The 16,676-nt window shown below is 38.6% G+C and overlaps 1 protein-coding gene across 2 annotated transcripts in view; it reads right to left on the bottom strand.

Annotated features, from left to right (window-relative positions):
* SEMA3C (semaphorin 3C) overlaps window positions 1–16,676 on the bottom strand; it is a 126,162-nt gene that overhangs the window by 18,600 nt on the left and 90,886 nt on the right. For both annotated transcript variants that reach the window (XM_076360839.1, XM_076360917.1), the window contains 3 exons: window positions 15,758–15,827; window positions 12,882–13,026; window positions 7,780–8,002 (listed from right to left, as the gene is read on the bottom strand). In XM_076360839.1, the coding sequence (XP_076216954.1) occupies window positions 7,780–8,002; window positions 12,882–13,026; window positions 15,758–15,827 (438 nt within the window). The remainder of the gene's footprint in view (window positions 1–7,779; window positions 8,003–12,881; window positions 13,027–15,757; window positions 15,828–16,676) is intronic.

Genomic DNA, 16,676 nt, shown 5'->3' with positions numbered 1-16,676 from the left:
TCCTTTTATCAATGTCCTCTCTCTAACATTAAACTATACCATAGAAAATACTGTATCAGAAGTGCAGGAAGGAGTTGCAGCCTTTTGTGGTTTTTTTCAGCTGCCTGCAAAGTGTCAACTACCTGTAACCCTGAGATACAGGGCACTAAGCCTGTTGACAGTGACCTTACCTGCAAAGGAATGTGAGGCTGCTGAGCCTCTGAAGAACCGGTTTATTTCAATGATCCATTAGCGCATGCCACACATTTAAAATTCCTAAATTGTCTTTCGTTCTCAAACATTGCCCCAAATTGAAATCAGAACCTGAGGGGAGATTTTATCCTGGGCATTGGCACAGAAAATAGTGATAATGCTTGACGCCAAGCCCTTGTGTCCTAATAAACTTTCCTATTTGAAAACTGGGTTCCTATCTGCCTTTTTGTCACACCCCAGCAAAATACACAGAGTTAAGGACTGTTTACCTTGGTATTCATTCCCTTTGACTCAATATTTTACCATTCGCTTTGACTCAGTATTGTACCATGAGGGACAGATAGTTGGAGAAAGGAATGTTCCACTGTTTTAAAGGAATTAGTAAACTTAATACGACATTTAAAATAAATATTCATGTTAGGGAAAGTAGGCAATAAAAAGCTATTCATTAAATGAAACCACTTAAAGCAAGGAATTCCAATAGTCTGTACATATATATGTGCATAATCCCAACAATACGTGGCTTGCAGGCTATAGCCCTCCACCCCTTCTAAAGATAATTTTTCTACTGTTTCTCAGCTTGTTCCTTAATAAATGAAACACAAACGTTTGTGCCCAGAAATCACTTCTTATTCCTTTCTCAGTAGTACTGATGTCTCCACTATAAGCACAGTAGCTGACAAATCAAGCACTTACATATGTTCATGTCAGAAAGCTTATAGTACATCTGAGTTTTGCTTATTTCCTTTAATGGCAAGGCAGCAAACTAAATTCCCTGGGTCAGAAGGAAGGTGGAAAGGATGCAGCACAGTGCACTGCAGGAGGTATATGCAAAGTAGCAGTGCCTGAGCTGTTTCCCAGTGTATTTCATAACAGATAATCTTTTGTGTTGTAAGCCACGCAAAAGAGATCATTAAACAAGTATAAGTCAAATTTTTCACGTTTAGGTCAACGTATGAAATTATAAGCTAATTCTGTAAAAATCATAAAAGTGAACAGGATGGTTTCCGTCGCCGTTTACTTGTTACTTCCAGAAATCCACTTGCAAACAGTTCTACACTGTTATAATTTCACATAGTCATGAAAAAAGCCATTGTGTCTCCAGAATATCAATCCACCACTAGAATGTGTGAAGAGGCAGATTTATGCTCACCACTTCCCTGACTTTTCACTGGGAGCTGTTTGCAGCCTTGCATCAGCCCAGCAGCCTGTGAGTCGAGGGCAGATGGACAAGCGAGAAGAAATCTCCCTCAAGCTGACAGCAAGAGGACAAGGGCGATTCATAATGACTGCTTTTCTGTTTCAAACCTGCATGAACAACTGCAGTGTCTCAGCTTGACATGGAAGACAATGTTACTGAGATTGTGTTCCCTCTGAGAGGATGGAGAAAGAGGGAACAGCAAGGGAGGAAAGTGCTAACATCCCGCAGGCTAAAAAGAGGTGTAGAGAGTATGCAGAGTGGGAAATAAAATGGAGAAGGAAGGCAGTCCAATAAATGGTCCAAGGAAGGAAGAAAGAGAGACAAAATAATAACAATAACAACAACAACAATAATAATAATACCACCTTCCTTGAAACACAGGGCATGATTCTGTCTGGTATTAATCAGGTAAGCTTCATTGATACCAGTTGGACTATGCCTGATTACACTAATTCCTGGTCTGGCTGACCATGGGCAATGGAAAAGGCAAAGCTTAATGAACAGCAATGAAAAACACACAGGTGTTTGGCTGGAATCTGTATTCCAGAAGTTGAATCTGCAGGTCTGAGTTTAAATCTTGTTCTCTGAATTTCTACTAGCTTTTCTTTCCCCAGCCCTAAGTAAGCACTGCAGTTATCAGTACTGTGAGCCTCAAAGAGAGTCAAGACCAATCCACCCCTGAGCCACATCACATGCACAAACTGAACAACAAATAAAAAACCCTGACTTTTCCACATCATAAAAAAAATGACTGCAATGGACACCAACTGCTACCCTGCCAGGAGATTCACAGAGAGGCCTCCTGCAGTAATTCCCCTCCCTGATCTGTCTGACATTGCTGGAGACCCTCTGAAAACTTTTCTCCGTGTTGTACCTCTCAGCCTGATGGCAGCTTAATTATTTTTGGTCTGTAACCTGAGTTGAACCTGATGCAAATGAATAACATTACGAAGAAAAAAGAAAGCAAAGAGTTTGCAGAATGCTTAAAATCTCTCTGTTTGAGAAAATGTTCAGGCTCAGCAGAGCACCTGAGATGGTGGCAGGTTAGCAGTGAAGGCTGAGAGCCAGGTCCCCACACTTTCTGCTGTCCTTAGGTGTCTGCTGTAAGTTAGGGCTCCCACCACAGCCACCTAACTTCTTTGTGCTTTAGTTCACTCATCTGTCAAATGAGTGTAATCTTTTTCTAGCTCATTGCTGTGAACCTTTGTAAAGTCATTTCAAGCCGCATCAAAGAACAAAAATGCAGATATAAATGTCTAATGAGCTCACACTTGAGGGCAAAACTTTCACAGAGCCCCAGCTCGGTCAACCTTCCGGGACACACTGTGATCTTGTTTGAACAAAAACTGAACAGGGAAAATAAAACAGGTGGAGGAATGCCCTCTTAACTTACATATTTCTTAAAAGGCTGTGAAAAAGCATTGGATGAGTCGGTCAACGAAAGGTTTTGAATGACTCAGGCAGTATGACCAAGAGGAAGAAGGAAACTGTCTGCCGCCTGTTGTGCCACTGTTGTGCAACATCATCTTCCCAAGCTCACAGACACGAAGCTGCAGCCAGCGAGTCTGTGGGAGGCAAGCTCGCTCTTCTGACCAGATTATCTTTCTCCATTAGAATCTGTAGCTTATTACAAGATTTTGGCTATTGCGTTACTGGAGGCTACCGTTGTCAGCAAGGGTTAGTTTTCCAAAAAGACAGCCATCATGTAACACCATGAAAACGAGTATTACAACCTTATGCTCTGAAGGCACTTACTGCATCCAGACTTTGAAAACAAGTGTTGCATCAGAAAAGAAAAGATAATAAAAAACATCGATCAACCTCATGCCACATCAGACACATGTGGCCCACATTAATCATCTGAATAAGCCACACTAGGGTCTGAAGTGCCTTTTCATGACAGTAAGCTAGATCTCTTTACACAAAAACATATCCTATCTTGATAGGAAGGAGCTGAAAAAAATCCTATTGGTGCCCATGTCTGTTTAATGTACACAAGTTTGACCCAGACATTTAAATATTCTCATAACACCAAGAGCAATAAAAAACCCCATGCATAATCTTATGGTTGTGCAATCTGCGTGTACTTTGACCAAAGGCTTTCGTACTGCAAGCTTAAAAAATAAATATTAATCTCAGGAAAATGTTCTCATGCTGTTTTACTGCTGTTCTTAAAACTCAGATGGAAAACAATCTACCAAAGGATAAACAGAAAATGTTGAAAGCTCGAGTTCTTTAGATATAACTGAAATGAATAAAGTAATCAGAGTAAAACTCCAGGGTGAATCAAAAACTTCAGAACTGAGTCCTGGCCTACCACAGAAATGGGATAATCGAAGCAGAACTCTAACCCTAAAGTCCTGAACTGAATATGTTATTACTTATCGCATAGGGAAAAAGTATCATCAGCATCGTCCTTGTCAAATATGCAAATGAGTGATTACATTATATCCAAGTAAATTATCCCTCAGGTTTCTGTTTGGGAAGACGAGGTATACAGCACTCTTCTCTTGTACCACTGCTCTCTACCATTAAAGACTTGCTCCTTACTCTAAATCAGCTCATTTCAGAGGAGGGTGAAGAGTTCCCTTTGGGTGGACTTAACAAAACTAGGAAGTTTTGTTAAGTGCTTTGGAAGTCTTCAGGTTGAAAAGCATACGGAAAATAGGAGATCGTTATCATTTCAAAAGCAGGTGGAATGCTGCGAGAACAATGTCTGTCCCTGGGATTTATTTTGTTAGCTATGTAGACAAGCAAGGGAGAAAAGCAACATATGAACCCTGGGCATGGACCAGCAGCCCCTGTGAGCTCAGCACTTTTGTCTGGGAGTGCAAAAGAAACACTACATTTAGTTCACATTAATGTGAAAAAATGACACAGCTGCCTATACCCTCCCATGCCACATGATCAAAACCACTGGGGTTCTTGGAGCTTTACACTTCTGTTATTCTTCACTTGCATTCAGGAACTGATTTATTACTGAGGCTATAGAGGAGGAAGAGAGGAAAAGCTAAACATTTTGTGTGCTCTGCATCTGGCAAGACATAAAACACTCCAATTTCAAGCATGAGACAGGTCACTGACAGTGACAGACATGGCTGGCTACATCTCAGTTCAGCAGCAGTAACTCATCATCCAAGCTGAGTGTAATTGTCACCAGGTGTCAAGTCCCATTGTCTCCGGCTGTGGGGCTCCAGGCTCCCAAGGAAATTATCACACGAAATTCTCCTATACAATGTGGTTTTTGCTTTTGCCGGGATGAACTGACACCAAAGCAAATCCCCTCTGCATTCCTTTTGACAGTTAATATCTCTATCAAATCCTCCTGAGTCTCACAGAAAGCAGAGAATAAAGAAAACAAGTTTCTCCTCTCAGTGGCTGAAACTTGATCACTTTTATTTAAAAGGGCTGAGAAATGCAGTAACTTAACATTGCACCAATTTCTTCTGAGGAAGACCTTGGAAACTATTAATGTCCTGTACCCTACTCAGGAAGGATAATGCCTCCCCTCCAAGTAACTAGAAAGCAGACAATGATCCTCATCTCCAGTGTAATGCAGAAGATAAAGCAATGAATATAAAGTATCAAGAGCTGCAGCTTATGTCTTTGTCCCATAATGGACCCTGTGCTGATACACAGAAGAGGATTAACAAAACATAAGAACAAGCTGAGGCTTGTTAATGTTTTTAACGAATCACAGGTGTATGTGTGAGGCCACATTGATCACCTAAAAACAGTCAGAAGCTAATCAAAGTATAAAATGAAATGCACTGTATTTATCTCTTGCAGAATTATGGAAATGCTAAATATCAGTATTATGCATTTTCATGCACATTTCAAATTTTCAATACATTTCCAGTATTAACTATCACTGATACATTAAGAATCCTATATTGGTTGGAAATGTATATCTCTTATCCTTTCCACTAATTTTTAGTAGAATTTTCCTCCAATTAACATTAGATGTTTATAGAGCATTTTAAAACAATGGCTCCACTATATAATAAATGCACAAAATGTTAATTTGAAAGATCTGTACTAGCCTACCAAGCTATTACTCTGGCTAAACATAGTGATTTGGCAAGGAATAAAGCTAACAGAAAACCAAACCTTCTTGATTACTAAGAGTTCTTGTGGAGTTGTATAACAGCAGTAGGGACAATATCTCTTAACACTGCTGATATTTCTACAGTAGTGTACAAAGACTCTTTACTTCTGTAGGAAAGGAAGAAAATGACCGTAAAGGGTCCCAAAGTCAAGAACTGTAGCTGCATTAATTAAACTAAAAAGAAAATGTGGTTACATGTTAGGGAGGGGGAAAAAAATACCTTAAGAAGAAAGCCCTGTCCTAATTAGTTTAATTTGGTAGTTTCCAATGACTGCAAGTAGGATCAAAGAGATCTTCAAGAACACCTTAAAACTCATTTATCAACTGCCAACCAAGAAAACAAAAATACCCAGATCAAAAACTGATGAAATTCCTAATGTAATTCATTACCCAGAGTTTCTTCTACCCTGACTATGCCTTATAGTATACTAAGCATTCACAGTACAGTAGATGGTGACCTGGTAAAGGTTTGACACAAGAACATGATTGAGGTGTTTCTGTTTTCCTATTTCCTTTCATTGAACTGCAGAACCCTGTAGGCTGGAAGGGGCCTCTAGAAGTCATCTAGTCCACTCAAAGCAGGTCCAATTAGAGCAGGTTGCTTGGGGCCATGTCGTGTTGGGTTTTGAATCCTCTGAGTCTCTGAGGATGGAGAATTCACAACCTCTCTGGGCCCTTGTTCCAATGTTTGATCACGCTGACGGTGAAAACCTTTTCCTCTATATCTAATTGCAATGTCCCACATTGCAACTTGAGTCCATTGCCTCTCACCCTGACACCGAGCACCTTGAGAAGAGTCCAGATCTATTTTTTTTCCCGTTAGATAGTTGCACCCTCCCATTAGATAGTTGTCAACAGCAATAAGGTCTCACCTTAGCTTTCTCTGAATAAACTTAATTCTCTCAGCCTCATACATCACATGCTATGGTCCCTCAGCTGATCTTCTTCCATTAGGTCAATGTTTTCCTTGCACTGGGGAGCCCACAACTGGGCACGGTACTCCCGACAGGAGCTGAATACAGGGGTAGAATCCGTTCCAGCAACCTGCTGGCTGGATACACTTCTGCTAATACAGCACAGTATGCAGCTGGCCTCCTTCGGCACAAGGGCACCCTGCTGATTTTGATAGCTGGGGAGGTTTTTCTAAGAGTGACGAGAGATCCTTTTAATCCTGACCCTATAGAAGTCTGACATTCTTGTGAGATTTTTTAGCACCAGCTTCCTAAATCTATTATAACAGGATGGTTATTCCCAGCCCCATGTGAGTTTGCTGGCAGACAGTTATTCTACAAGCAGAAAACAACCAGGACCCCAGTAATATGTGAACCATAAAAGCAATGCAAGACATGTCTGTAATTATTTTCTGACGATCAGAGATATATTTGTTCTCCTGGAGTTCTCTTCCTTTGTTCTACCTGAAACCATCTGTAGTAAAAAAGATTAGCCTTTGTGCCTACCAACCTATAATGCCCTGTTAAGCCAGCAGGAGTTTCAGATGTGAATGAATCCTAGAGTCTAGCCAGAGTACCACTCCACTTGTCTGCTTGAAACAGAAGAGTGTGATTCATATCTGAATATTTTAAAAAATCAAAATTGATCTGTACAAGAATCACTTGACCTGTTCCCTGCAGACTTCAGAAGCATAACACCAGATTCAAATTTGATGTAGCTAAAACCAAAATGTCGGTTATATTAGACAGAAATTATTTTAGAATACTTGGATCAAATTCTCTGTGTCCACTATTGCTAGGACTCCAATGATTTGTTTCTTTTTCTCTGCTAAATACTTCCATATTTTTACTTTTTTGTGGAGTTGTTATTTCTGCCTTTGTAACGTCCTGATCAGATTGTGTTTTTCTTCAGAAGTAGCTTACACAGCATATATTAAATAATGATGATAAGAGTATACAAAATAATACAAAGCCAGATTTTGGCATTTTTACTCATGTTAGCATCAAATTCTAATGTGGAATCAAGTTGCAGACAAACCATATTCAAGAGAAGTATTACAATTTAGATCAAATACAAAATACACTAGTGTTGATTTCTGTCTCAAAATTCATATCAATACATTGTATCTCTTGCACATAATTAACGTCTATAGGAAACAAAAATGCACAGAAAGTAAAAAGAGCATAACATGGATTTCTATAGACATTTTTGTAGATAGCAAATATGTTTAAACAAACATTTCTGAAAGCTATAAGTTGTACAGATCGGAGTTGATTGCAAATTATAATGCAATGGAGGAAAACGACTGTTGCTAAGCTTGTCTTACCTGTTCCAAGAAACAAGACATGGTATCTTCCATCAGCAGCATTCACTCGATCCACAGCAATCTTTGTATACTTGTAGTCAGCTCCTATCCGGATGATCAATGGCCTCTTGTGTATTGGGTAAATGGGATTAAACATCAAAGGGTGATTCCTGATGAAGGTCACAACATCATCTGGAAACTCTTTGGTTGTCCGCATATTAGGTGTGAAGGCTCCTCCTGGACACTGTAAGAAACATGCACAGCAATGCTTAACAATCTTTCAGAGAGTTTTCATCTCCAAGTCATTTACAAATATTGACAGATAGTTGACAAAGTAAGTTTCCAAACGAGCACTTCAGACTCTCACTGAAAGTAATTATGTTCCAGTAACGGGAATGAAGTGCTTGAATAGCTATGCTTTGAACTCCCATAAATTCAGATAAAGCAAACACAAACGTATTTTTGCACTTTCAAAAGCCAGCTTGATGGCAAAGATCCATACTTCTGGACCTATTTTCAAATTCTTTATGCTTCCAAACTGCCTGTTGAAAAAAAAAAAAAATCCAAGCGATTGCTATGGGAAGACACCAAACTTTCACAGCTAGTTTGTTATAGATTTAGTACAAAGGCAAAAGGTAAAATTTGCTATTAACTGTAATTTGGTCAATATCAATATGCCTCTAGTCATCACGTTGATTATGAGATGGCGAAAGGGCCTGTGACTCATCTTCATATGAAAAAACCAATCATATGGAGTTGATGAGGGGGTCCCATGACAACTCATTTACATCTGAGAATGTAAATTGACCATTCACAAGATCTTGTCTACACTTTCCCCTATGCCCGAGAAATAACAGAGGTCCATGAATACTCTGGATGCTTCTTTACATGTAATGAAGAACCATGCAAATAATGAACCCAGAGGCATTCTGGGCCTCATGAGGAAATAAAAGCAATCTTAGAAATCTCAAGTGTTTACTGAGACTGAAACTAAAAGAAGACTGTGGGAAGAAATCAGGAGCTATGTCAGTAACTGGTACAATGTTCTGGATGTACCTATGTTAATTTACATTACTTTTTTTCAGTCACTGTGACTGCATTTCTCATTGATGCTCCTGAGCTTTCATTTTACCCCTTACCAGATTTCTGAGCTGTGAAACTCCCCTCGGAGTGTTGGAGCTATTCAGAAATACTTCAACACAATATTTTTCCAGTTGGAAAATGTTGATTTGTTCAATATGAAGCATTTCATGGAAACTTGTTTATTTTGATGAGGACCATTCTTACATCTAGGATGGAATTTCTGGTCAAAACCACAGACAAAAATAGCTAGTAGCTTAGGGAGAGATTTACCTCACCTGACTTCTACTGTCTCAAAGTCAGGCATTTATTCTTAGTTAGCCATCTAGGTTTCCTCTGTAGTCAGTAATTCAGACTAGATGACCTGCTTTTAGATGGCTAAAATTACATAAAATGAATCATACTCTGAGAGACTAGGAAACTCGCTGGGGATATATGAGTCATGTGTCCAACCTACCTGATGTGAGCAAACTTTAGAATCTGGGTCTTCACCTCCCAGGGGTTCCCTCTAACCACCAGGCAGGGGTGCCCGTTCTACCCTCACTGCTAAAAGCTGTTCCATCTTGTGCACATAATAAACTATTCATTGGGCAATACCAGGAACAAAGTAGAGAGGGGACTGCAGCCTAATCCCAGGCTTTAGAATCATCTTCTGGCTCAATTAGGATTTAATTATTTATACGAAGTAGAACAGCTCTGGTAGGAATTCTTTAAAAGAAACTGCTCTGGCATCAGTTACCTTCAGGAAGAAGAACCAGAACTCAGCTCAGATATGGGTCTCTTTTCCCATCTGACATCCTTGACAATTGATTCTTCTGGACTCTTATTTAACCTGAGGATTTTGGTTTGGTTCTCATCAGAAATGGCACTACACGCTAGCCCTCTAAGCCCTCACAAAATTGAATTCTGATTATCTTGTTTGCTCTACTTCTTCGCTCTGTGGCACTTCCATCCACAGTCTTCCAGGAAATGTATGGAGCTATCTGCTAAGATCAGCAACAAATGCAGAAAAAAGAACTGTCTTCAGAAATTTGTAGGCTATTAGCAAGATTATTCTACTCGGTAGTGGTCTGCCAGACCCCAGTTCCTCTCCAGAGGGATTCTGTTTCACGAGCAGTTCAAATTAAACTTTCCTGTCCTGAACAGCTCAGTTAAAAGAAGACTTTCTCTGATACTTTCTATCCTTCCATTCTTGACTTGGAGATCATAAGACCTTTGTCTGTGACTTCCTGCAAAAATGTCTGTGCTATGGTTCACCCCAGTATGACCCTAAAAACTAACATTATATTGTTGTTCTGAGCAAAGCCTTAACAAACATCTTTAATCAATTAATTCTTTTGCTATCCCCTCTATAAACCAATGACAAGCAAAAGATGTTACTGAAGAACCCTATAAGCTCTCCCTTTCCTGGAGGGATTGAATGTGTATCCTTCACACCTCATTCAAGGACTTGGCTACACGATAATTATGTTCACAGTTGATCACCATGCAGTTAGATTGCAGAGAGAAACAGAATTCTTTAATTTACAGCATATTCCCCAAGATGCTGTAGGTACAAAAACTATTTCTGTAAACTCTGAAAAATGGAAACTATCTTCAGACATCACTGAATTTAGTAGCAAGATGCCAGTTATGTAATTTTTTTTTTCCTTTCTTTTTCCATGAGTAAGTTTTGCTTGTGGAGAAATAAGAAACCATTGGTATTTAGTGAAGGGCAGCCAAACACTGTGGAGTTGATTACGGCCAAATGGACGTATTGCTTTATTTAATCCTACTGAAGCTATACCAAAGCCTTTTCATTGTTTATCCAATATACTGCGACACAATTAACATTCATTTCTGTCCAGAGGTTTAGTATGAATATCTCTTTAGGCAAGTAGGATTTTCCGTGTGATATAAAAAGGCATCCCTGTCTAGTCCAGCATCCCAGAAGTTGCAAAAAACCTATGTTCCAGATGAAAGAGCCTCATGCCCCATAGTCTGCAAGCGTGGCTATTCAAAGTTAACCCTTTGAACACAAATTCTGAGCAGCAAAAAAATCCCCATGTCCTGATTTTTACAGATGCTTTGAAATAAGTGAAAAATAGTGTTTATGGCATGCATTTAAAAGTGGAACTTTTTGGCAGTAAAATAAAAGCTAAGCCAAACAAGCCCCAGCTTAGAAAATACGCCTTTAAGATACTGTGTTGTGGCTGAGTTGTGAGAAGCACGGAAAAGCCAGTGATCGGAAAACCAGCAATGATCATCTTAAAAGAATCTCTTTTGGCTTTGTTTTTTGTGTGAGCTATGATCTAAGAATTTATCTTCAAATTCAGAGCTCATCGGCACATCTGAAAAATGTAGATAATTTCTGTCACCATGTTAAATCCAAATCTGTATTGTTTTTTTCCCTTTCCATTGTGCTGCCCAGTTTCTTTAGGCCCATCTGGAATACCTCATAAGCCTCCATGAGGCGAACCAAGAAAAACATGGCAGTGGTTGGGGAAACACATACAAATACAATATTTTGAAGCAGCAAGAAACTCTGAAATGTGACTAGTCATAAGAGCGTGAAACTTCCTGTTTAAATGGGCCATTTATGTTCTTTTTTTGTAAAGTTTAAGCTTAAAGCCTCAGTGAACTCATGAGATTAGAGCTGTATGAATTAATTGCAAAGAAAGAATAATGCTAGCATTAGACCTTAGTGGAATATCAGGTATTGATTAGCTAGTTCTAGAGATCTGGGAACATGAAGTCCTAAAGCTTACAGCCAGTAATAACTGCACTAAAATGTCATGAAGAATTGTGTGAACAGGGAGAGCTATTCCATGTATCTGTGCATTAGGGTACAAGAGAGAAAGGAAGAGAAAGAGCAAGATCTACAGCACAAAGATGAATATGAATGAAACAGTGATATGGTTAAAGGTTCTTGCAGTGACTTGCAAAATTAAAATAAAATTTAATTTCCTGTGATAAATGGAAAAGCAACAAAGTGTTCACCTAAAAAAAAAAAATCTAACGACATCATTGAGAGATGATTTATGATTCTGTGCATAACATTTAATTCTGATACTCAAGAAATAGTAACAAGAATTCATAGGAGTCAGCGGAAGTCCACACTACCACACTTCATTTAGCAAATATGGAATCAGAGAAGATTCTAGAGAAAGTTCATATATTCTTCATTAAAGCTGGAAATATTAGACTTTGTACTTCTGCTCAATCTAAATTAAGACTAGTGCAAATAAGTAAATAAAGAAATACAGACAAAACTGCATCAACAGCAATTTTTATACACCATAAAGGTGAACCCCCCCCCCCAATTCTGTTTAAAATCTTTCATGGGACATTTTTGTAAAACTTGGAAACAGAGCTAGCTCTAATGGTGTACAGAATTTATTGGAAGATTATTACTACCCTTGATACAGGGAAAGAAAGTCTTGAAAAATTTTCAAGGCATACAAAAAGCATTCTTAACAAGGAGGACTACTATGAACTGATTGGCATGAAAACTCATCTATATCTAGGTCTCTCATCTAAGATTCAGTACCTGACAGGGTATTAGACCTAATCAAATGACAGGTCCCAGAAGCCTTGTTCTCCTACTACATCTCCCAAGAATCCCAGTAGAGCTGCAAAACTTCAGAGAACTACAGAAAATTCATACAGACTGAAGACAGACTTACAGACATTTGGATCCGGACTGTAGAACACTCACAACGCTGTCTTTGTACACTTATTTATTTAGCTATCTTTTGCTCAAACATACACACAAAATGTAAATGTGCATGTAAACAATATGACTGCCACCTAATGAAATAATTCTTACCACCTTTTGAGCAGAAAGAGCAAGAGCGATTAACATTTTGCACAACTTTTAATTCTCTAGATTTCCAGATACTATGTGATTTGTATGGCAAGCTGAGAAACAAATAAAATTGTTCTGAACTGTAACTAAGTGCCATAGTCACATACAGTCCATTCTCCTGGATTAAATAATATTTATTTATGTATTAAACAAAGACAAGTAATTGGCAAGCCTGCATAAACATCTTTGTACTTACGGTGCCAGGTCGCGGGTACGGAATTCTGCCCTGATATGGAATCAGCTGGTGGTTTGGGCCCTCCTTGTGTGCAAATGGCCCATTGAACACGGTCTGGATGTCAGATAGATGATACACACACACGGCTGAGCCTTTAAATATGGAGCTGGAAGACAGCGGGAACAAGTTAGTATTGCAATCTACCAACTTTTGTATAGCTTTTCCATCATTTTGCATGGTGCAATAATGAAAGATACCTCTAAAAGAATATATTTAATACAATTTAATGCTTCTATTTAGCATGGATTTAATACATTTAAAATCAACTAATTTAGCTTCCCAATATAATCCATTACTCCTTAAGACCTAGCACCTTTTTGGACAGTGAACTGAAAAAAGAGGGAGGAAGGCACTACCCTACTGGTGGAATAAGAAAGTTTCCTAATGCTGAATATAAAAGAAATATAATCTGGCCCCAGTTAAATCAATGGCAAAAATATTGCTGACTTCAGTGAGACAAGAGTTTTATAAACTTTGTACTGCCAAACTCAGCACAGGTTTCCAGAACTCCCTACCAGTGTATTAACCACAAGACCTCCATGAGCCTCCTAAAATACATGGCTAAAATATTAATCAAAACATCCAACGCAATTACAATTGGTTAGATTATTACAATCAGTTGCCAGCTTTTCTAAGCAAAATGGGGACAGGTTGTGGCTGTAAAGGAATTACTCCTATACAGTCCTCAAATCCACCCACAAAACTACTCTTACAAAGACCCCTTCAAAAGGGTTGAGGTTTGATGCTTCCTGAGGAGAACCCAAGGGGTCATCTATGAGAAGGGCATGTTTTTCCACTGCTCTGGGTTCAGCAATGGTCTCAGATGTCTCCTCAGCCAGCACAAGCCCTGAATGTCCTCCATCACACCGTGATGATGGAAGGCACTAGTGGAATAATTTCCAGAGTGATGCTAAGGCTGATTGGAGTGAATTAACTCTTTTTTTTTTCTCTCACTACATTTAAGGTTTGGGATATATATCTTAACAAAATGGAAACTCCAGACAGTCTGAAATCTGCCTGATGTTAACTGTAGGATGAAGATAACCCAAGTAACCCTCTGTTTTCAATTGGAAAAGAAAAAAAAAATTCCAGAAAAAAACTGAAGACATAACACAGTGTCTAAACAAGGAAAGTGCAATCCACATAGCTCTCAGCTATATATGGATTAGCAGGACAAACCTTTTAAATGGATTATGGTATTTGTGGAAATTTAATAGGTTTTAAGAAATGTATTTAATCTTTCCAGTTGTTTTATGTTAGATTTACAGCAGATTATGCCACCAAAATAGTTTGCTTCAATATTACTTGGTTTCCTTCTGTATGGCTTAAATAAAAGTACTAATAGTTATTATTTGGTGGGATGTTTCTCTCTTGCTACTGTTATGAGTTGGAAGTCTACAGAGGTGAAGATAAAGGAACTTCTAAGGAGTAAAAATCATTATGATTGCTGTATTTAACTAGGTAACACATCCAATCTATAGTCAAACAAAGGGAAAGAAAGCATAGACCATGTGGTTCATGATAACAGAAATGCATGAGAGTAAAAACTTCAGTAGCGAGAGAAAACAGCTTGAGAGCCAGGAAAAAGTGACGTTTTCTCTTTGTTGTCACCTTATATGGTCCTGTGATTCAAATCTCATTTCCACTGCAGGAATACCAGGAGAATTAGGTAAAAGTGTTTCCAGTTCAGGCATGTTGCATCCACAACCTAATCGTAAGTGTGGTTTTACTGCTAAACATAACCTCAGCATTTTCTCTTTTTGTGCTGTAGGAATCATAAAATGTAGACAGCACCAGTTTACAAGTTATGGGATTCTTTTTTTCCCAATTAAATATCATAAAATCATGTTTTCCTGGCTGGTTCACACATTGGAGAAAGCAGATCCCTGGACCACATGAAAAAAGACAGAAAAGTGTATCGGGAAAAAATATTTTTTCATGCAAGTATTTTTTTACTACAAATTGCTATTAATTGCCATCAAAGAATTTGCTAATTTGATCAAATAAATTAAATGAAATAAAAAAATAAGCAAAAAACCTCTTTGAAGTTAAGTAATAACAGCTAAATAATACAGGATAGCATATCAGAAATCAGTAAGCAGTAACTATTTCTATTCTGTATACTAGCACTATGTGATGAGGGCAAGAGAAAAGTGAAAAAAATAAAGATAAAGATGGCAGAATCTGTTGGTCCACCTGTCGGTCTATCTTTGTGGAGAGTTTCAGCATAGTAAGCCATATGTAGTACTTCCACTGCCCTTGGGAGCCCGCTGAATGCTTTCTAAACTGTACAGTAAGTGAATACTACTGACTGATAACGGGGTGCTTAAGGCTGCAAGGAGGTGACCAAATGCCATGTAAGCTTGTCTTTCCGTAGCCAGCTGAAGCTGACATGGGTTATTTGCCATCTGTGTGATCATCTGCCAGCTGAGAGACTGGAAATTATTTGTATGAATTCGTGTAAGAATTCCCAGTTTGATCCTTTGGGGTGCTGGATGTCCTTCAGGAGGTGTTAAGTGCTCTCAGATGCCACGAGTTCACTGCATTGAAGTCGTTTAGCTTTCTGCTGCCGAACAGTAGCAAGCGGCCCTCCGCAGAAATGTTTTCCCAGTGCCAGCTGACAGTATGTCAGGGAGCAGTGTGCTCCAAGCAGCATAGCTCTCACATGGATACCAACAGTAATGATACTGAGACTGTTACTCCTGCATGCAAACGATGGCCACAGGAGATGTACAAAATTGCACTGAACAGCCTTGACCACAAACCATCACTTTTAGTTTTCATATAGAAAATTGTGCAGTTCAGGAAGGTGATTTTTTTCAAATCTCCCCATTTACCTTGATGTTGTAAAAATTCCATACACAAGTGTTGTTCTGGGGTTATCTGTCTCTAAAAGAAACACATCCTCTGTAAGAAAGAAAAGGAAAAAGAAAAAACATTTTGAATACTAATAAAAACTTTATTTTCCGGTTTAATTTATGACTTTTTTTCCTGCTGAAGTCAACAGTAGTTTTGTCTCAGACTTGAATGGGAAAAAGCAGACTTACCGTATGAATGGACCATATGCATAAATCCAGCATTTGAACATTCAGAAACAGATTTGGAAATTAACTCCACGCCATCTAGCCTTATGAAGACAGAAGGCAAAGATTTTCAAATATGTTCAGGATCCATGTCCCACATTTCTCTCAGCTGGATCTCGTTTCAGCAAGTTGTTTAACAGTAGGCAAACATTTAAGTTGCAGTAGGTCAAAGACAAAGACAGTTCCCATAGACAGATGTAATTCAAAGCAGGGCAATTAGGTGTTTTATCATCCAGCACACACCCTAGATGCCCTCACTAGCTCATTTTCAACATGATATGAATGACACACAGTTTTGCAGTGAAGACACCGAGAGATGTAAACCTCCCAGCTTCTGTTGTGTAGAGATTTATTGACTGCACTATGCAAAGCTGAATTTGCCCACCTTTACCTCTGATCTGTTGATTTTTTTTCACACTTCAGTGAAAAATACTTTAGTCTCTGACAGTTTCTCCTTACAAATGTTTGTAATAACTATAATCAAGCTACCTCCTAAATGTATTTTACAACACACAAAAAGACTGAACTGTTTGAGCTTTTTATCATAGAATATGTTCTTTAGCTTTCCATTAATTTATGTAGCTCCTTCATTTAACCCTCTGAATTTTTAAAATATTCTTTTAAATATGTCAAAAGCAAAAGACTTCACCGTGCAGAACTGGAAGTGTTACGC

This window comes from Aptenodytes patagonicus, chromosome 1 (genome assembly GCF_965638725.1).
Source record: "Aptenodytes patagonicus chromosome 1, bAptPat1.pri.cur, whole genome shotgun sequence".
Taxonomy (NCBI): domain Eukaryota; kingdom Metazoa; phylum Chordata; class Aves; order Sphenisciformes; family Spheniscidae; genus Aptenodytes; species Aptenodytes patagonicus.
This window is presented reverse-complemented; position numbering and strand designations above follow the sequence as displayed.